The 26,202-nt window shown below is 40.6% G+C and overlaps 1 protein-coding gene across 3 annotated transcripts in view; it reads right to left on the bottom strand.

The window, feature by feature from the left end:
• Positions 1-26,202, bottom strand: part of ubr1 (ubiquitin protein ligase E3 component n-recognin 1) — a 180,988-nt gene that overhangs the window by 99,375 nt on the left and 55,411 nt on the right. For all 3 annotated transcript variants that reach the window (XM_078562935.1, XM_078562936.1, XM_078562938.1), the window contains 8 exons: positions 23,828-24,020; positions 21,912-21,973; positions 21,010-21,120; positions 16,973-17,038; positions 13,173-13,274; positions 9,745-9,808; positions 7,047-7,171; positions 4,060-4,112 (listed from right to left, as the gene is read on the bottom strand). In XM_078562935.1, the coding sequence (XP_078419061.1) occupies positions 4,060-4,112; positions 7,047-7,171; positions 9,745-9,808; positions 13,173-13,274; positions 16,973-17,038; positions 21,010-21,120; positions 21,912-21,973; positions 23,828-24,020 (776 nt within the window). The remainder of the gene's footprint in view (positions 1-4,059; positions 4,113-7,046; positions 7,172-9,744; positions 9,809-13,172; positions 13,275-16,972; positions 17,039-21,009; positions 21,121-21,911; positions 21,974-23,827; positions 24,021-26,202) is intronic.

Below are 26,202 nucleotides of genomic sequence, written 5' to 3' on the forward strand. Positions count from 1 at the left end.
AAACACATTCTGAAACATTTGTGGGGGGCTCTATCATCAAAAGAAGCTCACGTGCTTCCTCTGAACTTTTCCCCTGCCAGGTGAACACAATGTTTTTCTTTCAGTGATTCGCTCTCAGCAAACATGGTCTCGTGGGGAAGGCGTATCAATGTTCAGTCTATCAAGTTCCACGTTGATCATGGCTACCTTATGCGTGTTACCAGCCAGTTGCAAGTTGTCTATCAATCCTATACATATGGTCCTGAAGTTCTACCTTGCCAATCAAAGTGTTGCCATCTTCTTCTCTTTGTTTTTGTTTTGTTTGCTTGATGCGATGCATTTGGTCCACTTGTTGGGTAGAGACGCTAAGCTCCAAGTACCTAATGAAGCAGATTGACTGTGGCAGGGTAGCACCTTAATATTCAGAGGCTGCCCAATTTGAGGTGGGCAGTGGCTGACCAGTGGGGCATGGTGGTCCCCCCAACCATTGGAGACAACTTGTAGCACACGTTCTCTACACCAATCGAGTTGGGTTTACCACTGGTAACTGCTATCTCCTGTGTTGAATTAACGCTTTGCAGAAAAACTGGAGTGTCCTAACCAGAGCGCAAACTTGGGCAAAATTTATGGAGCCTGTGGGTTGCCCAAACATCAGGGTCCCTCCCTTGTACTCCTGGTTGAGTCCAAAGGAATGCAAAACACTACGTTTGACACCAGCTTGGTTGCCAGAAAGATGACATATTTACCCGCCAGTGCACCTTTGGGCTCCAATCCAGATTTTCTGCCAGGGTTTACTCTCTTAGCCTTCAACTCTCCCAAAATGCCCACAAGGCTATTCGATCACAGCTGAGATTTTGGTTCAAGAGTGCCAGGAGTACAAGAAAAGATTCCACAAACCAGGGTTGCAATTCCAGGTGTTTAGAGGGTCATGGGGTAATTGGGTCAAAGTTTCCAATATTTAAGGGGAACTAATAGGATAGGGTAGAGAAAACCTATTTTCACTGGTTGGAGAGTCTAGGACTAGGGGGACATAGACTAAAAATTAGAGCCAGAAACTTTCATGAATTAAATTATGAAACTTTTCTATGCACAAAAGGTGGTAAATCCTTGGAACTCTCTTCTGAGAACGACAATTGATCCTAGATTTTAAATTAACAACTAATCTGAGATTAATCGATTATTGTTTACAAAGGTCTTAAGGGATACGGGGCAAAGTTGGGTATACGGAGCTTGGTCACAGATCAGCCATGTCGTCACTGGATGGTGGAAAAGGCTCAAGGGACTAAATGGCTGACTCCTATTCCTATGTGATCATGAAGATTTGGACATCTTTATTGCACATCCAACAGGATAATCAAGCAATGTAATCTTGAGCTTAGAAATTATTTATTTATTCACAGGATACGGGCATCGTTGGCTAGGCCAGTATTTATTGCCCATCCCTAACTGCCCTTGAGAAGGTGGTGGTGAGCCGTCTTCTTGAGCCGCTGCAGTCCATGTGCTGAGGTACACCTACAGTACTGTTCGGGAAGGAGTTCCAGGATTTTGACTCAGCAGCAATAAAGAAAGAGCAATATAGTATCAAGTTAGGATGGTGTGCGGCTTGGAGGGGAACTTGCAGGTGGTGGTGCTCTCATGTTTGCACAGCCCTTTTCCTGCTAGGTGGGTAGAGGTCATAGATTTGGCAGGTTCTTGCAAAGGAGCTTTGCTGAGTTGCTGCTGTGCATCTTGTATATAGTACACACTGCTGCCACTGTGTGTTGTTGGTGGAGGGAGTGAATGTTTAAGATGACTGATGCAGTGCCAATCAAGTGGGCTGCTTTGTCCTGGATGCTGTCAAGCCTCTCGAGTATTGTTGAACTGCACTCATCCAGGCAAGTGGAGAGTATTCCATCACACCCCTGACTTGTGCCTTGTAGATGGTGGACAGGCTCTGGGGAGTCACCTTGTGGGCACCTCAGAATTCCTAGCCTCTGGCTTGTTCTTGTAACCATACTATTTATATGGCTGGTCCAGTTCAGTTTCTGTTCAATGGTAACCCCCACCCCCAGGATGTTGATAGTGGGGGATTCAGCGATGGTAATGCCACTGAATGCATGGGGAGATGATTAGATTCTCTATTGTTGGAGATGGTCATTGCCTGGCACTTGTGTAGCATGAATGTTACTTGCCACTTACCAGCCCAAGCCCAAATATTGTCCAAGTCTTGCTGCCTATGGACATGGACTGCTTCAGTATCTGAGGAGTTGTGAATGGTGCTGAACATTGTGCAACTATCTACGAACATATCCATTTCCGACCTTATGATGAAGGGAAGGGAACTGATGAAGCAGCTGAAGATGGTTGGGTCTAGGACACTAGCCTGTGCAACTCCTGCAGTGATAACCCAGGACTGAGATGATTGACCACCAACAACTACATCTTTCTTTGTGATAGGTGAGACTCCAACAAGTGGAGGGTTTTCCCCTGATTCCTACTGACTTCAGTTTTTCTAGGGCTCCTTGATGCCACATTCAGTCAAATGCTGCCCTGATGTCAAGGGCAGTCACTCTCACCTCACCCCTGGAGTTCAGCTCTTTTGTCCATGTTTGGATCAAGGCTACAATTAGGTCAGGAGCTAAGTGGCCCTGGTGGATAGCACTGTCGACGACACCTTCCATCACTTTGTTGATGATCGAGAGTAGGCCAATGGGGCAGTAACTGGCTGGGTTGGATCTGTCCTGCTTTTTGTCGACAGGGCATACGTGGGCAAATTTCCACGTTGCTAGGTGGATGCCAGTGTTGTAGCTTTACGAGCACAGCTTGGCTAGGGGCACGGTCAGTTCTGGAACACAAGTAAGTCTTCAGTACTATTGCTGGAATGTTGTCAGGACTTTGCAGTATCCAGTGCCTTCAACTGTTTCTCAATATCTCGTGGAGTGAATTAAACTGGCTTAAAATTGGCATCTGTAATACTGAGGACCTCAGGAGGAGGCCAAGATGGATCGTCCACCCGGCACTTCTGGCTGAAGATGGTTACAAATGCTTCAGCCTTGTCTTTAACAGAATCTTTGTGAAATTCTGCAAACAATGGGGCAGAAAACTATACAACACCTTGTACTCTTGATGTGGATCACATCAAACAATTCTGAGAAAGAATGGATTCCAAAAGCCACGAACAGAAGTTCCATAGTCTTCCCTTGATTGCTTTCAAAACAAAATAAAATATCTTCTCATCACAGAGGCAATGTAGGTCACTCTGCAAAGTTGAACACTTAATAAGACCTGACTCCAGAAGTTACCCAAAAAAATGCTTCTTGGAAAATAAGTATTGTATCCTGTATGATGTAAAACAGCTGCTTAAGATGATTGTTCCAAACCTGTGTGCGCACAGGGGTCGCTCATTTAAGACAGAGATGAGGAGGAATTTTTTCTCTAGGGAGGGTCGCGAGTCTTTGGAACTCTTCCTTAAAAGGCGGTGGAAGCAGAGTCTTTGGATATTTTTAAGGCAGAGCTAGATAGATTCTTGGTTAACAAGGGGATGAAAGGTTATCGGGTATGTAGGCAAGAATGTGGGGTTGAAGTTACAATCAGCTCAGCCATGATTTGAACGGCTGAGTGGCCTACACCTGCTCCTAATTTGCACGTTTGTATGTTCTCACAGTAACAGAATTAATCATCAGGTAAACCTCCCAGTATGATGCATAATATGGAACCTAAAAAGTTATAGCTGTGGTAGATGTAGGACAGGAGGGAAGGGAAGAGATATAATTACAGGATCTGTCACAACTCTGTGGTCTCAAATTCTTGAAAGGGTAATAACCCCGGTGGCTTTTTCTCCATTGGAGATGGCCTCTTCAGTTGTACGTCAAAGTTGAGTGTTAAAACCATAATTTACTGCAGTAATCATTCCAAATCAGACCATTTGTAAAAAAAGGTTAATTTAAAAAATCACTGAGGAATGACTGAAAAGGATACTGATTTAAAAACCTAGTGACGTGCTATTGCATTAGTATACAAGCAAAGAACACAACAAATTTGCACCTTGCAATATATTTGAAAAATATTATACCAATAATTCTTATGGAAAACTAGACTTACTTGAAAGTGGCCACCTGATGTATAACATTTTCCAAACCAGTTTCATTGTTCTCCTGTTAAAATAATTTTAACACAATCACTACACCATTCTCTTGATTTTTTTCAAAAAGTGGCTGATTACTACTGTATGCTTTTATCAAATCAATCATTAATATTGCTCGTGGTTTTTATGATGCAAGATGTTGGGTCAAATGGCCTGTTTCTATGCTGTACATCCAATGTAGTGTTCTACCAAACCAGTCCTACCACAGTATGAACATTACTGAAGTTAGCAGTTCATATTTCTTTCTTTTGTTATTAGGTAAAAGACTAAGTTTGTTCAATAAACAGTTATTTACTTATTAAGTTCACAAACCTGGTGCTTGTATTCTGTAAACCTTAATTAAAGAGCCAGGTAGAATTGGAGCAACCTAGTGTTTTGGTCAAACTTTTCACATTTGTCGCAGCTCGTGAAACAGTGGGGCTTGAAATTACAGCGCACTATCCCCAGTGAGTCGTGACAATAAAGTTACCACAATTGCTCATCTGTAAATTTTCTTTCATTGTATGTTCTAAACCCATCTGGCTCCAGTACTCAAAATTATTGGGAAGTACGTCAATTTTGCCTCTCAAATCATAACTCAATTTATTCTTAAGCCACTAACAATCACTGTTTAGATATCAGCTGGATTACTGTGTTGAGTTCTGGCCTTGGAGTGGGTGCAGAGGAGATTTACCAGAATAGTACCAGGGATGAAGAAATAAAGTTATGTGCAGAGTCTACAGAGGCTGGGCTTGGACATTCAATAGGTATTCCATATTATATAGGTTTTAACAGAGTAAATAGGGAGAAATTGCTTCCACTGTTAGAAAGGTATGTAACTAGAGGACACAGATTTAAAATAATTGGCAAAAAATCAGGGGAAGAAGGGATTTGTTTTGGTAATGCAGCAAGTTGTTCTGATCTGGAATGCACTAATCTGGCATGGCAGTGGGAGTAGATTCAAGAGAAACTTTCAAAAGGGAATTGGACATATACTTTAGAATAAGAAAGCTGACAGGTTATAGGGAAAGAGCAGGGGACTGGAACTAACTGGAAAGCTCTTCCCAAGAGCCAGAACAGGCTTGATGGGTTGAACAGCTTCCTTCTGTCCTGTATGATTCTATGATTCCATAGCTGCCTGGGAAACCAGATCAGAGATTAGGTGGATGAGAAACTGCAGGTGTGTAACATTTTCCTGAAAAGAGGGACCTTCCTCAACGAGTATTGTGAGAAAGTAAACGACCAACATCTGCAAAATTAAGCCATATTTATACATAGATTTCCTTTCTGCACTGTGTTAAGTATTAGCAGAAATCATTCCAGGAGAGCACTGAAAACCTCACTTAGCAGTGACCCGCAGTGTATCAAGATATACGATTTCTGAACACTGAAGTTCTGCATCCTTTCCCACAGTCTGAACCCCCTCCCATCCTCACTAACCTCCAGTGACTCCCTATGTCCCCGTGAATTAATTATATAATTCTTGTTTTTAAATCTCTATCGTCCAGACCCTACTGTCATAGTACCAACTTGTTTTCTCTTCACTCCCCAACACTGGAATTCACCACCCTTGTTTCCATCCGCTCCTCCACTGGCAGTAGCTTATTTAACCTCTACAGAGGAGATTTACCAGGATAGTACTAAGGGTGAGGGAATACAACTACGTGGAGAGTCTAGAGAAGCTGGGACTGGAGATTTAATAGGCATTCTAGATTATATTGGTTTTTGACAAAGTAAATAGTAAATTGTTGCCATTGGCATGAGGTATGTGACCAGAGAACCCAGGTGTGCCCTTTGGAACTCTCTACTGGTTCTCTTCCTAAATCCTTTCAAAGCCTCCACAAAACCCTCCTCTTTGACCATGCCTTTGGTTCTCTGTATTAATCTTCCTGAGGGGTACTTCATAAATGCTAGTTGTTGCCAAATAAGTACATACGGTGTTATCCTGTCTTCAAGTGGCAATGCTGTTTCAAAATGTCTGCACAAAATGCCGGTTATGCCGACAGGGTTAAAAGAGGAGTGGGAGGAGGCCCATGTGGAACCTAAAGACTGACATGGAGTAGTTCAGCCAAATAGCCCGTTTCTGTGCTGTCCATTCTATGTAATTCTATACATAGATGTTGATATAGGATTAAAAAGGGTGTAACTGGAATACAAAGAGGTGTACGGCTTGCCAGACAACTCATGAGCTAGAAGCTACAAACGAGGAATGAATTGCATACCATGACACCCTGCTTGGACCAGGGTCAGCAATTAAAATTAAACGTATTTTAAGTATTAACTATACTGATGCACAGATTGTTGTAATACCACTAATGTTTTCCACAGTGCTTTCTGTTCTGTACTGTGACACCTCTATTACATTTTTAAATGTTCATGAAATGAAACCACTGCTTTTTGTGTGCTACAGAAAGACCCACATTAGCACATTTAATTATTCTATGATTATCTCACATAGGGATATAGATTATTTACAGTGCCTCAGCAGTGTGCGTCTTAGGCAAGTGTTCTACCATTGATCCGAGTTCATGTGTTCCAATCCCATTCCAGTGACTTGGGCACAAAAATCTAGACTGATGCTACAGTGCAGTACTGAGGGAATGCTGCAATGTCAAGGTTGCCATCTTTCGGATGAGACATTAAACCAAGGCCCCTTCCAACCTCTCAGATGGATATAGAAGATCCCAGAGCAATATTTCGAAGAAGAGCAGGGGAGTTTGCTTCCATATCCTGGCCACTATTAATCACTCAGCCAAAATCACAAATTACCTGGTCATCATCACAATGCTGTTTTTGGGGCCTAGCTGTGAGAAAATTGCTATGTTTCCTACACTACGACAGTAATTCATTGGCAGTAAAGTGCTTTGGGGCATGCTGAGGTGAGGAAAGACACTACATAAATGCAATTTCCTTACTTAAGTTCCAATAAACTAAGGAAATGTTGCGTCAAAGTAGGAACACTCACATTCTCAGGTAATGATTTTGCCAGTTCACTATGGGGCATCGGTTCAATGCAAAGTAAATGGATCACCTCCCTCAAAGTTACATCATCTTTCTTCACATGGCCCACTCCAGGAACATACCTTTCCCCTTGAGAGAAGCAAATGCAAATTCATTAGATTCAGTGACAGCAACGATAACAGATAAAAGGCTGGAATTAACAAAAAGATAATCTTCCTACACAGTATTATCATTTTTACACAGTATTCCTACATAGTCTGATTTAGTTCTACAGAATTGTGTGCATAAGTTAACCAACAGGCACTTTCTTTTAACAGTCGGAAACCAGCATTGTAAATTTCAAACTTTCTTATAAACGTTAATATTTCACCCTCAATCATCTTTGGGAAGTTTATTTCATTCAAGTTGAGTCAACATTGATGGCATGTAAATAAAATGTAACTGTTGAAAAGGAAGAGAAAATATTGCAGCAACCCATGATTCAAATTTGAAGACCTACAGTTTTAAAAAAATACACTAATCTCCATGTGTTACAGATGTTATGACTGCACCAGATATTCCCTCGGGGTCAGTGCTGTCTCCATTGTAAGCAGATCCTGTGTCTCTTATGATCAGGTGTGGAAATAGGTACATACCTACATATAAACATACGAAATAAGAGTAGGCCATTTGGCCTTGTCAAGCCTGCTCCGCCATTCAATAAGGTCACGGCTGATCTGTTTGTGTTTCAAGTTCTAAATTCCCATCTACCCCCAATAACCTTTGATTCCCTTGACTACAAGAATTTATCTGCCTCCGCCTTAAAAATATTCAGTGACCCCCAACTCCATCGCCTTCTGAGGCAGAGAATTCCGAAGTTGCACAGCCCTCAGAAAAAATTCCTCCTCACATCTGTTGGAAAAGGGCGACCCCTAATTTTAAAACAGTGCCCCTTAGTTCTAGACTCACCCACAAGAGGAAACAGAAGGTCACTCAACCCCTTGAGCCTGTTCCCATCATTAAATTATATCATAAAAGCTGCATAACTCAATTCCATTTACCCACTAGAGCTCCATATCTTGCCTTACAAAAATCTATCCATCTCAGTCTTGTAAATGCTAATTAACCACCAGCATCCACAGACTTTGGCAGTGTCTCTTCTGGGTTTCCGCTACCATTTGCGTGTAAATGTGCTTCGTGATTTCAAATAGCTGAGCTCTAATTTTAAAATTCCCCTGCCCAAACCAGAGGAAACAGATTCCCTATCATTTTAAACATTTCCATCAGATCATGTCTCAATCTTCTAAACTTTAGGGAATACAAGACAAGATCATGCAAACAGTCATTATGATTTAACGCTTTAAGCCCCAGCATCACTCTGATGAACCCACATTATCTCCAAGGCCAAAATGTCCTTCCTGAGGTTCAGTACCCAGAACTGAACACAATGCTTCAGATGGGGTCTGACCAAGGCTGTGTACAACTGAAGCATAACTTCTTCCCCTTTGTATTCCAATCCATATGAGAGAAAATCCAACATTCCATTAGCCTTACTCATTATTTTTTACATCAATGTATTAGGTTTTAGTGAATTGTATACCATGGGATATCCAAATCCCTCTGCACCCACTCTTTCCATTAAAATATTTCGATTCGTCTTTCTCAGATCCAAAGTGAATGACCCCACATTTCCCTATATTGAACTCGATCTGGCAGTTTTGCCTACTCATTTATGTGTCTGTCCCTTTGTAACTTCCTGCTTTCATCTATATAAATTACTGCACCTCCTAATTTAGCATCATCTGCAAACCTGAATATACAACTTCCTATTCCTTCATCCAAGTCATTGACATACAAGGTAAAAAGTTGTGAGGCCCGAGTACAGATGCCTAGGGAATACTACTCGTCATATCCTGCTAATCACACAACATTTTCTTTATCATTACTCGTGTGTTTCCTGCCTCCCATAAAGTTAATTCGCATTCCATGCTCTTATTTTGGATAAACTTTGGCACAGAGCTAATCAAATATCTTTTGATGTTACCTCCTCAAAAAATTCAATTTGATTCTTCAGATGAAGATGATTGAGTTGGGGAAAGATTTCACCTCAACTGTGGCTTGTGTGCCCACTATGGAGGAAGCAGGGCCATTTGAAAGACCTCTTGGAAAGATCTGGTCTCTGGTTACTCCATTGTGGCTTACTCCTTTCTATTCCTCTGTTACTCTTGGCCTTGGGAGATTTTACCACATTAAAGATGATACATAAATGTATCTTTTGGCCTTTCTTCATTACTCTATTATCTGTGTTACTCTAATTGTGTCTGTTACTCACTTTTTTCCTTTAAATTTGTTGCTGTCCATTACTCTGTTTTTCACTGCTATTTTTCTCCTGTTATTTTTTAACTCTCTCCCATCCCTTTCCTTCCTACGTTACTTTCCTTTGTTTTCTGAAAAAAGTTTAATTAACAGTTTTGGATTGATTTTATTTTCATTGGACACATTTAATCAAATTGTTATCTTGTAAGTGTCAATAGGTCATTCATTTCAATTGGGCATATAACAAGTACGACAACAACATTTGTCCTGATTTAGGCAGCTAAAATCACTTTTGTGCATCGTCTTACATCTCATGGAATTGGATTCTGTTAAAATTAACATTTTTGTTGTGTGTGTATAGTCCTGTACATTATATCCATCTTTCAGTTAATAAAATGAAGCCTTACCAACCACCATAATAATAAGGTGCAGCAATTCCTCTATTAGAACATTGGTCTGCTGAATTACATCCTGCAATACAAGAAATGTATATGTCAGTCTCATTAATCAAATCAGGGAATAAAAAATTAAAACTGCTTTGCTTCAATTATTTTAGATGCAATTATTTAGCCAGGCTATGCTAATGAGAAAATTGCAACTAATTTAAGGAGTTAAAATATGTAATGTTTCATTTGGGGAATTACTGCATGGGAGATCAGATTGGAGAACTTTCATCTCTGAGCAGGTCAGCCACTTGTAATCTTCCCAATTAGATGCCAACTTCAACTATGACTCAGTTGTTGCTTTCTTTCTTCTTCCTCTTCAGATTCTTGGGGCATTGGGGCCAGTTCTGGGGCAGGAGGTACGTATCAAAAGGGTTGATTTACACTTCAACAAGACGAGAACCAATGTTCTTGCAGCAAGGTTCACCATGACATTGGGGAAGGTTTAAACTAAAATGGCAGAGGGACAAGAACCAACATAATGTAGAACAAAAGAGGAATAAGGTGCATAAAGGAGTGAGTGTTTTAGATAATACTAGTGAAGGAAGTGGTACCATTTTAGATACGAGCAAACTAAGGAGGGCTACGAGGAATACAAAGACATGTTTGGGATGCATGTATGCAAATATACAAAGTGTAGTGAATAAGGTTGGAGAGCTACAAGTACAATAGCCATGTGGGAATATGATGTAGTGGCAATAATGGAAGCGTGGCTTTAAAATGGTGAGGTTTTATTCCTTGAATATTAAGCACCCAAAGTTTTAGGAAAAGATAAGAGGGGAAGGCTAAAGGGAGATGGGGTAGCAGTAGTGGGGTAGAGAAGACATTGTAGCGTAGGAAAGAGAGGATGTCCTTGGAGGGGTGGGGGGGGGGCAAAGACAGAATCCATTTGGTGAGAGCCGCAAAAAAAAGGGGGATGATCACACAACGGTGTGTTCTATAGGCCTCCAAATAGTGAAAGAGAAATGGAGGAACAAATTTGCAGGGAAATCACCAAGATGCGCAAGAACTGTAGAGTGGTGATATTGGGGGACTTCAATTACCCAAATATCAATTGGGATGATGTTAGAGTAAAGGTTAAGGGTAGGGGGGGGCGGGGGGGCGTTGAGGAGCTTTAGGAATGCGTTCAGGAGAATTTCCTTGATCAGTATGATCTCGTTCCAACTACAAAGAGGCATTGCTCGATCTGGTGCTGGGGAATGAGGTGGGCTAAGTTGACCAAGTGTCTGTGGGGGAACACTTGGATAAGAGTGCTCAACATATCGTAAGGTTTGAATTGGCAATGCAGAACAGCAAGGACCAATCTAAAGTAGAACTTCTAAACCGGATTAGAGCTAACTTCAATGGTTAAAAGTGGAAGGAACCAGGGTAAAACCCATCCAAAGATTGACAAGAAAAGCTGAAACAGAACAATGGGTGATTTTTAAGGGATGCATCAGGTATAGGCTAGGTACATTCCAATGAGGGCATAAGATATGAGAACTGAAAACAAGGCTCTTTGGATGGCGAGGGAGATAAAGAATAAGATGAAAGAAAAAACAAGGGTGTATGGTGCATGTCAGGTGAATTCTTCAAGCGAAAACCAGGCCAAATACAATAGGTTCAGAGGGGAAGTGAAGATGAAAATATGACCAGCAAGGAGATAATATGAGAATAGAATGGCAGTTACATATAAGGGAACCCAAAAATCTTCTACCGGCATGCAAATCATAAGCAGGTAGTAAGAAGTGGGGTGGATCCTATTAGGGACAAGAAGGCAATGTGCACTTTGAGGCACAAGACAAGGCTGGAATACTTCATAAGTATTTTATATCGGTGTTTATCAAGGAAGAACATGCTGACAAAATCTGGGTAGAAGCAGAGATGATAATGGATGGAATGAAAATTAATAGGAAACATGTGCTGGAAACGCTAGCTATGCTTAGGGTGGATAAATCACCTGCTCCGGGTGGCTTGCAATCCAGCTTGATAAAGGATAAGTGGAGATAGAGGAAGGGCTTGCAATAATCTTCCAGTCTTCCCTAGATACAGGGGAGGTGCCAGTGGATTGGAGAATGACAAATGTGATACTCTTATTCAAGAAAGGATGGCACATTATTATGATCCCAACTGCTGTTAATACTGGAGAAATCGGATCCCAGAGTGAAATCCTAATTTTTTTTGAGAAAACTGCGGAGGAAAGTTACTGAACAAATTCACAGGAGTCTGATGAACTTTCAATACAAAAAAAAATTAAAACACGAAAAATGAACTATATTACACCAGATAAAAAGGTTGGAAAGATCTCAGTACAAACACAAGATGACAATTCAAATTCCCACTATTCCTATACCTCTGCAATATCTTTACACAACACATAAACCAGTGAAGGGTTACCACTAGCTTGACACAAAAGCTTCTTGCTTGGACTGGCACAACGGCAAATGCTTTTCTTCCATTGACTTCCTGAGCATTCACTCGATGCTCTTCAACCAACTCGTATCTCTCCCCGAGACACTTAAAAACTGCACTCCTAACTCATTGTTTCTTCAACTGCAGAGCAAATGAGTTCCCTAAACTCAGTCTTCCAGTAGCACCTCTGTTAAACTGATAACTTTACTGAGTTTTATAAATGACTATTCAGTCAACTACTGCCCTTTGTAGCTTTACCAGAGAGCTTAAAAATCCCTGTCTGCTCTCCTTGACACACACACATTAAACTCACTCCCTCTCAATTCCAGTCTTTTTCTGTGCGTGCATCACTGGATCGCTGTCACTAAGCAACAATAAAACTTTTTTACTTTGTGCTTTGTTTCCAAAAATCACAACTTTTAATCCCTTTCAAACCATCTCTTTCACTTCAGGGGTTGCAAAACCTCATTAAAAATGCATATATACAAACCAACCCAGAAGACCTGAAACAAAAACAAAAAATTGCTGGAAAAATTCAACAGGACTGACAGCATCTGAGGAGAGAAAGACAGAGTTAACGTTTCGAGTCTGTATGACTCTTCTTCATTCTGACGCTGTCAGGCCTGCTGAGTATTTCCAGCAATTTTTGTTTTTGTTTCAGATTTCTAGCATCCGCAGTATTTTGCTTTTACCAGAAGACCTGAAACCTTTTATCAGATCAGAACAAAGGCAAGATGCTGGAAATCTGAAATAAAAACAGAAAATGCTGGAAATACTCAACAGGTCAGGCAGCATATGTGGACCGAAAGAGTTAATGTTTCAGATTGTGATTATGGTCAACACAAAGTGACTAACACTGATGCACAAGGGCCTAGCAAGAAGTTAATTAATAAAATCCTTAGCTACAATGACCAACAACTGAAAGTTAACATCTTTGTGAAGACCCAATTCAAAGCTAGGCTTTATCTACAGCCATGATAGGTAGGACACTTGGATTTTACCTTATTTCTTGGAACTGGGGACTTAGAAAAAACTTCAAACAGTTCAAATCTGTTCAATACAAACATTAGGAATCGATTTGGATCCATGATTGAAGCGGCAATCTGTAATACAAAGGCCATTTAAATTTCAGCACCAAGATCAGTAACATTGACAGCTGCAGAATTGGAGCAGATTACAGTTGCCAGCTGGTAATTCTATTACATTGCCTGGTTGCGAATTGGTCTCAAAGTCTAACATTTTGTGAGTGCGAGCAGGAATATAATTTCTCAAAAATATTGATAAATTCCTGGTTCAGTTTATAAAGTAGCAGGAAGTCCAACAGTTAAAAAGGATACTTTTTCAAATCTGCTACACTGGAATTGCATTCTACACAGCATCAAATCCAAGTGGTGTGCCAACCCTATTCTGGCAACAATGCTGAGAACAGATTCTGAGGTAATGCTGCACCATCTCAATGATGCAAAAGCAGCAGCTCAACAACACCCTTAGTCTACTTCACTGAAGTAAACAGATTCTTAAAATGAATATAACTCAATCCAACTATTCCTCATCCAATTTTATAAAAGCCAACTTGCTTTTTTTTTAAATGTAGTTTTTCAAGACAACGTAGAGGAATGAGAATACTAATCATGCTTGCAACTGTTAAACAATTACCGAGTTACCAAGGCCCAGTGGGACATCTGTGGATATCCACCTTACTTCAGTCAACGCCTGAAAACAATTAACGAAGTGTTTCTACAGCATTGTGTCCACTCCATGATACAAGAGAAGGATAAGCTTATTTTGTTAACCATTTTGCAGCTTAATCTCAGGCTATTTTTCACCTACTTATCACTGTGGATTATGTGCAATAAGAAACGTTATACAATGCAATCTGATTTAATAAAAAATAAAGCACAACTTGTTTTCAATACCAGTGAACAAACATGGGCCAATAGACCCCCTTAATTCACAGCACATAACCCATATGCCCCATTAAAATAAAAAATTAACTTTGCAGTAGGGGACAAAAACATATCACTTACTGAACTTAGACCTAGACTAAAGATCCTCTTGCAACACAACAGCTTCTACTGAGAATCCCTAGTATAGAAAGTGGTTGCAATGTGATCACTCAGTTTACTCATGAAAGTAAACAGCGTTGATTCCAGGTTTTACAGAATCACAGAGTGCAGAAGAGGCCCTTCGGCCCATCGAGTCTGCACCGACATGTGAGATACACCTGACCTACCTACCTAATCTCATTTACCAGCACTCAGCCCATAGCCTTGAATGTTATGACGTGCCAAGTGCTCAACCAGGTACTTTTCAAAGGATGTGAGGCAACCCGCCTCCACCACCCTCCCAGGCAGCTCATTCCAGACTGTCACCACCCTCTGGGTAAGAAAGTTTTTCCTCACATCCCCCCTAAACCTCCTGCCCCTCATCTTAAACTTATGTCCCCTCGTGACTGACCCTTCAACTAAGGGGAACAGCTGCTCCCTATCCACCCTGTCCATGCCCCTCAATCTTGTACACCTCCATCAGGTCACTCCTCAGTCTTCTCTGCTCCAACGAAAACAACCCAAGTCTATCCAACCTCTCTTCATAACTTAAATGTTTCATCCCAGGCAACATCCTGGTGAATCTCCTCTGCACCCCCTCCAGTGCAATCACATCCTTCCTATAATGTGGTGACCAGAACTGCACACAGTACTCCAGCTGTGGCCTCACCAAGGTTCTATACAACTCTAACATGGCCTCCCTACTTTCGTAATCTATGCCTCGATTGATAAAGGCAAGTGTCCCATATGCCTTTTTCACCACCCCACTAGCATGCCCTCTGCCTTCAGAGATCTATGGACACACATGCCAAGGTCCCTTTGTTCCTCAGAACTTCCTAGTGTCATGCCATTCATTGAATACTTCCTTGTCAAATTACTCCTTCCGAAGTGTATCACCTCTCACTTTTCAGGGTTAAATTCCATCAGCCACTTATCTGCCCATTTGACTATCCCGTCTATATCTTCCTGTAGCCCAAGACACTCAACCTCACTGTTAACCACCTGGCCAATCTTTGTGTCATCTGCAAACTTACTAATCCTACCCACCACATAGTCATCTAGGTCGTTTATGTAAATGGCAAATAATAGGGGACCCACAACAGATCCCTGTGGTGCACCACTGGACACTGGCTTCCAGTCACTAAAGCATCCTTCTGTCATCACCCTCTGTCTCCTGCAACTAAGCCAATTTTGAATCCACCTTATCAAATTACCCTGTATCCCATGTGCATTTGCCTTCTTTATAAGTCTCCCATGTGGGACCTTGTCAAAGGCTTTGTTGAAATCCATTTAAATTACATCAACTGCACTACCCTCATCTACACACCTGGTCGCCTCCTCAAAAAATTTAATCAAATTTGTTAGGCATGACCTCCCTCTGACAAAGCCATGCTGACTATCCCTGATCAAACCTTGCCTCTCCAAGTAGAGATAGATTCTCTCCTTCAGAATTTTCTCCAATAGTTTCCCTACCACTGACATGAGACTCACTGGCCTGTAGTTCTCTGGCTTATCTCTACAACCCTTCTTGAATAGCGGAACCACATTAGCTGTTCTCCAGTCCTCTGGCACCTCCCCTGGGGCCAGAGAGGAATTAAAAGTTTGGGTCAGAGCCCCTGCGATCTCCTCGCTTGCTTCCCTCAGCAGTCTAGGACACAAATCATCTGGACCTGGAGATTTGTCCACTTTTAAGCCTGCCAACATCTCCAATACCTTGTCACTTCCTATATCAATTTGCTCAAGAACCTCGCAGTCTCTCTCCCCAAGTTCGATACCTTCATCCTCATTCTCTTGGGTGAAGACAGATGTGAAATATTCGTTCAACACTCTACCGGTGTCCTCAGGCTCCATCCATAGATTGCCCCCTTGGCCCCTAATGGGCCCTGGTTATCCTCTTCCCATTGCTATACCTATAGAATATCTTGGGATTTTCCCTACTTTTACCAGCCAGAGCTTTCTCATATCCCCTCTTTGCTCTCCTAATTGCTTTCTTAAGCTCCACCCTGCACTTTCTGTACTCCACTAATGCCTCCGCTGATTTGCTCTCCTTGGACCTGCTAAAAGCCTCTCTTTTCCTTCTCATTGTATCCTGTTTACCATAAGAAAATTTTACCAAAGCAGAGTCAATCTTCAGAGAAATTGGTGAAAACTGGAAAATTTTTCAATATATTAAAATAACTTTTCTAAATTAATTCAACATCTCTGCACACGTATGTTGCTTTAGAAGTGAAGACAATGCAGGCAAGTTGTTACAATCTGGAATGTACTCTCTGAAAGGCTGGTCAAAGATTTAATCGTAACTTTCAAAAAGGAATTGACTAAATACTTGAAGGGGGAAACAAATTGCAGGGTTATGGGGAAAGGGCAGAGCAGGAAGTGGGACTAATTGGATAACTCTTTCAAAGGGTTAGCACAAGCATAATGGACCATATGGCTTCCTCTGTGCTGTAACATTCAATAATTCTATGTTCTGCTCTGCATTATGCGAATACCATTCTGTCAAGAGACATATTGATCTCTTTACCATGGTCAAATGCTCCAGTGCTGATCATCCCTTCTTAGTCATTTGGCCAATTAAAAAAGATAATTTGAGTTTGTTGAGCATGCCAGATATCCCTGGTACTGGGTCCCATAGATATATTTCTGAAGTGCAACAAACACTAAGCTACCTCAAACTGGTGTGTTTGCTCAACTTGGGAACTACTATTGAACAAATTTGAATTTTCACAAATAGATTTTAACGGTGACAACCATACCTGTAACATGATTATGTCTTTGTCAAACATCTCTTCCCTCCATTTCACATTTCGATAACAAAACACCTTAAAGAAAAATAAAGGAATAAAGTTACTACCTTTCCATTAATTCTGGCATACATTTAACAGCTACAAAGAACAATCAAGTGAATCCATTAAAACTACACTCCACAGATGACTTTTTAAATCAGCTGCAGAAATTGCTGAAATTACAAATAAAAGATCAAATGAGACAACATCTTTATGAATGATTTGTGGAGCACACTGATGTAAATTTATTACTGAGATTAACCTTACACTATAAAATAGGGTTAATAAATCCAAACACTAATATAAATTTTATTCATTATGTATCATTTAGGTTTAAGCAAGTCTATGCACCCATTTTGTTCTGGGCCCACAAACTTTTCATTTTTGACAACTCTGACCTGAATTTACCTAAAACAGTCCCCAGAGCTCTGACTGGCTAAGTAGCGACACCAAAAGTGTTTTTTTTAGGCCAATCAATCAGGAGAATGAGGATTGCAGATTATTATGGCCAGTTGACTGCACCAGATCAAACCATCACGTCAAAAGTGGGTCCACAGCCTTTCAGGATTGCCTTAAGGAGCACCCTAAGGAGGGCTGAATACGGGTATATGCCTTATCCTAAAGCAACAACTACTTGTATTTACAGAGAATGTTTAATGTAGTAAAATGTCCCAAGACACTTCACAGGAGCTTTATCAAACAAAATTTGACAATGAGCCACTTTTTAAATTCATTTATGGAATGATGCCCATTCCCAATTGCCTTTGAGGAGATGTTGGTGAACCACCTTCTTGAATACAACTGAGTGGATTGCTAGATCATTTCTGAGGGGAATTAGGGGTCAACTACACTCCTGTGGATCTGGAGCCACATGTAGGCCAGGCCATGTAAGGACAGAAGATATTTGAGGACTGTAGGACAGCAGAAGATTAGTAATAGGGAGGGGTAAGGCCATGGAGGGGTCTGAAAACAAGGATAAGGATTTTAAAATTGAGGCATTGCTCAACCAGGAGCCAGCATAGGTCAGTGAGCACAGGGGGATATGAAAAAGGGACTTGATGTTAGCTAGGACACAGACAACAGATTTTTGCCTGACCTCAAATTTACAGAGCATAAGAGTTGGGAGGCCAACTAGGAGTGCGTTAGAATAGTCAATTCTGAGATAAAAAGGCATGGATGAGGAATTCAGCAGATGAGCTGAGACAGGGGTGAAGTCAGGCAATGTTACTGAAGTGGAAATCAGCAGTTTTACCGATGGCGTGCATATGTGATTGAAAGCCCACCTTGGGCTTTAGTATCTGTAATTAGTTAATACCAACAGGAGGAAGCTAGAGCTTAAAACAAAGGTGGATATTGTGAAAGCTGGTAATATGAAATAAAAACAAAACATGCTAGGAGAGGGATGATGCAGACATTCTAGTTAAAGGAGGTGTGTGAGAAATATTAGATACAAAAATTGGCCATGTAGTTGACAGTGATGAGGATAGCTGTTGTCTCCAGAATGATACCAATGGTTTGGTTGAGTGGTTGGAAAAGTGGCAAATGGAATTCAATCGAGAAAAGTGGGAGGTAATACATTTGGGGAGGCCAAAGAAAGCAAGGGAATGCTCAATAAACAGGAGGATATTGAGAGAGGTTGAGGAAATGGAAGACCTTAGAATGCATGTCCACAGGTCCCTGAAGATGGCAGGACAGGCGGATAAGACGGTAAAGAAAGCATATGGAATGCTTTCCTTTACTGGAGGAGGTATTGAATACAAAATCAGGGATGTAATGATGGGACTGTATAAAACACTGGTTAGGCCACAGCTGGAATTGTGTACACAGTTCTGGTCACCACATTACAGGAAGGACATAATTGCTCTCGAGAGAGTAAAGAAGATTTACAAGAATATCAGGGCTTGAAAATTGCAACTATGAAGAAAAATTGGATAGGCTAGGGTTGTTTTCCTTAGAACAGAGGAGACTGGGGAGACAGTGGTGTATTGGTAAAGTTGCTGGGCTAGTAATCCAGAGGGCCAGGCCAATGCTCTGGGGACATGGGTTCAAATCCCACCATGGCAGCTGGTGGAATTTGAATTCAGTTGGAATATAAAGCTAGACTCAGTGATGGTGACCATGAAATTATCTTCGATTGTCGTAAAAACCTAACTAGCTCACTAAGGGTAGTATTCAGGTACAGCAAGTAATTAGGAAAGCTAATAGAATGTTATCATTTATTGTGAGGAGAATTAAATATAAAAGTAGGGAGGCTACGCTTCAATTGTACAGGGCACTCGTGAGGCCACATTTGGAGTACTGTGTACAGTATTGGTCACCTTATTTAAGGAAAGGTGTAAATGTGTTAGAAGCAGTTCAGAGAAGGTTTACCAGACTAATACATGGAATGGGTGGATTGTCTTATGAGGAAAGGTTGGACAGACTAGGCTTGTATCCACTGGAATTCAGAAAGAGTAAGAGGCAACTTGATTGAAACCTAAAAGATCCTGAGGAGTCTTAACAGGGTGGATGTGGAGAGGATGTTTCCTCTTATGGGAGAATCTAGAACTAGGGATCACAGTTTAAAAATAAGGGGTCACTCATGGGGTTGTAAGTCTTTGGCACTCTCTTCCTGAAAGGTGGTGGAAGCAGAGTCTTTGAATATTTTTAAGGCAGAGGTGGAAAGATTTTTGGTTAGCAAGGGGGTGATAGGTTATCAGGAGTAGGTGGGATGCAGATTTCAGGTCAGCCACGATCTTATTAAATGGCTGAGCAGGCTCGAGGGGCTGAATGGCCTACTGCTGCTCCTTGTTCGTATGTTCATATGTAGTGTCCTTTAGGGAAGGAAATCTGCCATCCTTACCTGGTCTGGCCTACATGTGACTCCAGGTCCACAGTAATGTGGTTGACTCTTAACTGCCCTCTGAAATGGTCTAGCAAGCCACTCAGTTCAAGGGCAATTCAGGATGGGCAATAAATGCTGGCCTTGCCAGTGATGCCCACATGCCCACAAAGAATAAAGCTGAAAGGTGACCTAATTGAGGTATACAAAATTGAGGGGCCTAGATAGAGTAGACAGGAAAGACACATTTCCCCAAGCTGAAGGGTCAATTACCAGGGTTCATAGATTTAAGATGATTGGCAGAAGGATTAGAGGGGACAAGAGGGAAAACTTTTTCACCCAAAGGGTGGTGGATGTGTGGAATTCACTTCCTGAATTGATGGTTGAGGCTGAAACGTTCAATTCATTTAAAAAGGTACCAGGTTCTGCACCTCAAGTGCACCTGCATGGCAATGGACCAGGTGCTGCAAAGTGTGATTAAAATGATCGGTTAGTTTCTTTTTTCTTTATTCTTTTTTGGCTGGTGCAGACACAATGGACTGAATAGCCTCTTGCTGCGCCACTACTTTTCTATGGTTTTATTGAAAAACTCAGCAGGTCAGACAGCATCTGTGGGATTGTGGGGGGGGTGGGGGGGGTAGGGTTAACCATTTCAGGTGTGATAATCCTTGGTCACAAGCAATCCACAATCTAGTTACATCCATTTTGTTAGCAAAAATTTTCCATTTTAAAACAGATTTCATTGCCACATAAAATTTGTTTCAAGTTACACTTTATATAAATTTCCCAATCCTCCAAACGAAAATTAAAAAGAATCACTTCAAGTTAAATAAGTTTGCAGATTGTTCCATTGTTTTACTATGGGCTCGTTTTGGACCCCTCATTCTCAGGTTTCCATGAGGTTGTGCATCTCAAACCAATCAAGACTGAACTGTATGGAGTCTCCCCTCTTTCATTTCTTCCATTCCCTGTCTGCCAAGTGATTGAGTTCCTTATGGAAACTCCTCATATAACACTGCAGAGATCAGAAACAAAGCAGGGCAAGAGATAATAAATATGAACCCACATTTGGCCACTTCATAGTGCTCTTACTGCCTTGTATTTTCTTGTGTAAAAAGGATTCACCACCATAAAAGTTAAGTTTTTTTCCCCATACATAAACGTCAAGTCAACATTTCCATAGTACCTGATTTACTAAGGAAAATCCATTTCTTCTCCACATATCAGCCGAGACCTGAGACACAAGCACTAAGCAGCGCAATGGGTAGTCCATCAATTTTTCTACTTGAAACTCTGACTGTAATAATTGGCATAATAGTATGTGGTTAGTATAGCCCAAGAATATGCTACAAGATACAATGGCTACTGAATGTGACACCATTTTGGTATTCGAATTACCCAACAAACATAACAGCTAACATCAGCGATGTGGAAATTTAAATGCCTCCAGATTTAAAGTGGCTGTATTTTTTTTCCACATTTTAATGAATACTGTAACTTCCTCACTCAAAACAAGGATTTAGAAAATGTAATTATAGCCTTTCAAAACATACCAAATGTAATCTTTTAAGCAACTCGAGTAACTCCAAGGTCATGGTGGACATATTTGTTTGTTTTCAGTTTCTATAGAGTGAAATTACAGAGGAAGGAGGTGGTGGGAAACAAAAACTATAAGTCTTTATGCTTTAGGCAAGACTTTCAAAAATAAACTTACTCCAAATCCAAAGCTTTAATAGTTAAATGTAGAACTTTTATAGGCATGTAATATGTTTAATTATACATGTATCATGGAGAACAGGCAGAGGCCATTCAGCAATCTGATTGCATGAGAACAAACTGGAGATTTCTCTGCTGTGCTAAGCTTTTGGAACACAAAAAAAATTAATTCACACATTTGAAAACAAAAGCTGCCAGTACACCAAGTTGGTAAAAATTAAAATGCCAGACTGCATTTTCAATAATTTAACAGCAAATCTCTTGATATCTAGCATAAATAACATTGTAAAATAAAGGATGGAGGATGTTCAGACTTTAGAGAAGTACTTGAAATAGAGAAAAGGAAACTTATTTTTATTGCTCTTTACTTACTGGAGGCACAAACTCTTCTAACTTGTCAATTGCTCCACTCTTGTTTAGATGCACATGTAAACCTATAACACAAAGTAACGCGTAAGAATCTGTTGAATAATTGTTATCAACAACACAAGCCAGCAAAATTGTAAGAGTTCACCTTAATACCCCAGAGAAACCAGCTAAATCAACTTGAATGTAGATTTTGGTTTGGCCAAATCACTGTCATAATTAATACAATTGCTAGCACTTGCAGCAGCTACAAGCCTGTCAAAACCAGGAGTTTTAATACTTTTGGGGAAAAAAATGAGCGCGCAAATCTAGAATCTGGCATGCGTTTTCCCCTCAGTGTAAATGGCTTAAAGCATGCCACATGTTCACCAGGACACCTTACTAAAATCCAGTTACGATGCAACCCATGTTGTGGATTTCCAGGCATTCATAAGTACTGAACACAAAAGTGTAAAGGTTGCCATGAGTTAGTACAGAACATATTGACAACTGTTGAGAAAAAAATAAAAACTGGGCCAAAACTATCATGCCCCTCCTTAAAACTAAAAGCACAAAAATAGCAACTATCTTGGAGTGTTTACAAGACAGTAATCTAATCTAAATTTGGCATCATTTGAATCCTTGGATTAAGTTACTGCCTTGGAAAGACTCCCCTATACTCCATGATTGTTGAGATTTCTACATACATTATTTATATTTGCTTACTATAACTATCCAGAATATAGAAGGATCAATTAAATTTATTATAAAAATAATGTACGTATGCAAGCGCTCACTGGTCCTGGACCTTGCATTTAACAAGCAGATACTGAGAATGATCAGAACCCAAAAGGCAAAAATTGTTCTAAAATGCCACTCAGTTCATTTTCAAACAAACGTTAAGATCCTTCCCAAGTCCATTTGGTAAAGGTAGTATGAGCCATACAGATTGGGGGGTTCCTAGTCTAGTTTCTCGCCTTTGTTAGTTTCAGCCAAGATATAAAGGTAGAATATAGCTGTCCTAAACGCCTTTGAAGGAAGGATGGAATAAGAAAAATTAACCAGGGGTCCTGCCTCAGGGAGTACAGATGTGGTCATTGGTAGCATAGTGAACATTCAATAAAGAACTGGGTAGGGGAAGATATCGCTGGGAACCACCATTAGCTGGCAATTTTCAAAAGTCAGGGCAACGGGTATTGGTAGGTCAATATTCATTAGCTAATGTGCAAGTCTTTTCCTACCTGCGAGTCTGTTGTATAGCTGACAATAAGGGAAAAACACTCCCAAGTGTCAGAAAAGGGCCCCATACGCTGCACACTTGGATTTTGTCACTCAGTAAGACTGCTGCATTCATGCTATAACTGTAATCCTAAAATGAACAGCTGGGTTTGTTTAAAGTTGCGTCTGTTGGAAACTGAAGAGAGTTGGAGAGAAACAAAATGGTCTACAGTGTCACTGATTAAGGATGAATGATGTTGTGGTCATGTCAATATCATCTGGAATTAGGGGTTCATAAGGAACTGCCTTAAAGGGGAAGGGCGGAGTAGAACAAAGGAACACAATTTCACCATATTATCCCATTGAATGGGACAATATTGACCTTTTGTACTTACATCGTTTTAATTAGATGTACTGTAATAATTACTCATGTCACTGTAATGGTTGTCCTGTTGAACTGGTCTACATAATCAACTGAACCAGCAATAACCCATTTTACACAAGAGTATTAACTAACTGAGCAGAGGATTTCATGCCAGCTTCACAATGCCCAGGTTAAAGATTTGCTCTCTAAAAAGGTACACCAGACTTAAGTCCACATCACTCTGGAAATTAGATGGTTCCCCTCATTCTGCTATTGCATCACCGTGTTGTCCAGGATACTTTAAATCTGCTGCTCCCAAGTCATTATTATTATGTTAGTGAAGCAGTTCCCTTAAACCAACCTGCAAGGAGCCTGGATAGGGGAAGGTGGATACTGACAGGCTCTCGAGATACCAAGTAGCGTTTCAAGCTGATGGAATGACCACACATGGTCAGAGTGTTGAGTTGCTTCCTTGCATTGCGCTGATTGCACTCGTTAGAACACTGGGACAAAACACGATGGCACTCCTTGTAGGCTCGAAGAAGGACTTGTTCCTGCATGTATACATCAGAAATAAGGACTTAAGAAACAGGAGCTAGAGTACGCCCATACAGACCCTCAAGCCTGCTTCGTCATTCAGTAAAATTACAGGTGAACTTCTATATCAACTCCACTTTCTCACCCAGTCCCCATATCGCTCGATTCCCTTATTGCCCAACAAAATCTATCAATCTCAGTCTTAAATATGCTCAAACAGCTGAGCACCCAAAGCCCTCTGGGGTAGTGAATTCCAAAGTTTCATAACTGAGTGAAAGATAGAACACTTTTTTCTAAACACAATCAACTTTGAAAATAAATGCAATTTCCTTTCATGCGAGTAAAATAAATTGGAGGACTGATTCTTTAAAGGGGCCGAGTCAAAGGGAGTCACTAGACTGCTGTCTCCCCAGTGGAATCCAGCTGTAAATACATTCATGTCAAGCGGGGGCTCTTTACTAAAGGAAAGCTCTATTTAGATAGTACCTTTCACAACATCAGGGTGCCCAAAACAGCTAATGAAGTACTACCGTAACATATGAAACACATTAACCAAATTATGCACAGTAAGCTCCCACAAACAACAACGTGATAATGGCCAGATAATCTGTTTTAGTGATGTTGGTGGAGGGATAAATATTGACCAGTACACCAAGGAAAACTCTCCAATTCTTCTTCAAAATAGTGCCATTGGACCTTTTATGACTACCTGAAAAGCCTCAATTTTACAGTTCATTCTAAAACAGTGCAGTCTTTCTTCAGTATAGCACTGGAGTCTCAAGCCCTAAATTTTGTGCTCAAGCATCTGGAGTGGAACTCTAACCTACAACTTTCTGACTCAGAGGCAATAGTGCTGCTACTAAACCATGGCTAACACTTTGAGAAATACCAAAACAGCAATATCACCTTTTTGAGCCATACAAGAGCCGGATATCAAAATAAAGCCTCAATATTTTCTTGACTGGTTATTATTTGTTTCAGTCTCAGAGCTGTGTTTTGTACATGTTGTCAAGCGATAATTCTGTCTACCAGATATTTTTATAGCACTCCAAGGTAGGAGAAGGTCTTTAAATCGCTTAACAGGAAGGAGCAGAAAAATTCATTCAAGGATCCAACTGAACTGTGTTATGGTTGCATTACGTGCCTGTTAAATTTATTAGGAAGTTAGAAATACACAAACGCATTCTGAGGCTATTCATAACTGGAAGGTTGATGTGTGACAATGGCTTATGACATCAAATCATTGTGTAGACAATGGAAAAATCCCAACACCATGGTCAAATGACAAAAACAGTTTATGATAAACACTTCACAACTGACTTTTTTTTTGACTAGCCATAAGTCTGGGAGTTAATCTGGGAGACAAAGACGACCCAGAGGGAAGAGATCCTGGGCCTGCAAAAGAAAGAATTCTGCCTAAGAAACATTGTAGGGACAAAAGTGGGGCTATTCAGTTTGGACTGGAAAAGCCATAAACTTTCAACCTCTTTCCTTCAGTGAACCAAGAGAGAATCTTTCAGGTCGGCAATATTTTAGTTACCAAATTGAGGACTGATAACAGAAGTGATACTTTTGACACTCTAATGAATCTAAATGCATGTTGTATTTTTTCTTCTGTACGCACATGGATCTTGTGTGGATGAGCAGGTGTTGGTCACATTTACATTTCGGGTGTTGTAATAAATAAACATTTATCTTTTCTTATGATTTAAGCTTACAAGGAAGCCTGTCCTGTGCCTTTTTTTTTGAGTCTCAGTACTTAAGGGGTTAAAACACTCCAAAAAAATACACCTTGTTGCGGTCAGTTGAGAGGTAGGAAGAGGAGAAAATTATCCTACATCTCTCCCCTGTCCATAACAACTGTCAAGCAGGTGGACTTTATGTAGAAAGGCTTCTGAAGGAAAGCTATGCAGCAAAGTGAGAATAGCCTGTGACATACGTGAGGAAATAAAGTGGGTCCAGACTCTGGAGTGTTTTAACAACAGGATTTGAGGAGTTTGAAATCAGTGTTTTGGGAGAAAAGGGCCAGGAGAGCTTTGTAATGATGGAAACATGGGAAAATTTGAGAGTTCAGGTGCAATCTGAGCACTGCAATTAAAGTTTCCACTTCTATTTTAAGTATTATTCCTGGGAAATGTGAAGCCTGTATCGTTATCTAAAGCAAATAAAGTGGTCTAATAATGTGTCAAAGTTTGTTAA

The sequence above is a fragment of the Cetorhinus maximus genome, chromosome 18 (assembly GCF_964194155.1).
Source record: "Cetorhinus maximus chromosome 18, sCetMax3.hap1.1, whole genome shotgun sequence".
In the NCBI taxonomy this organism is placed as follows: Eukaryota; Metazoa; Chordata; class Chondrichthyes; order Lamniformes; family Cetorhinidae; genus Cetorhinus; species Cetorhinus maximus.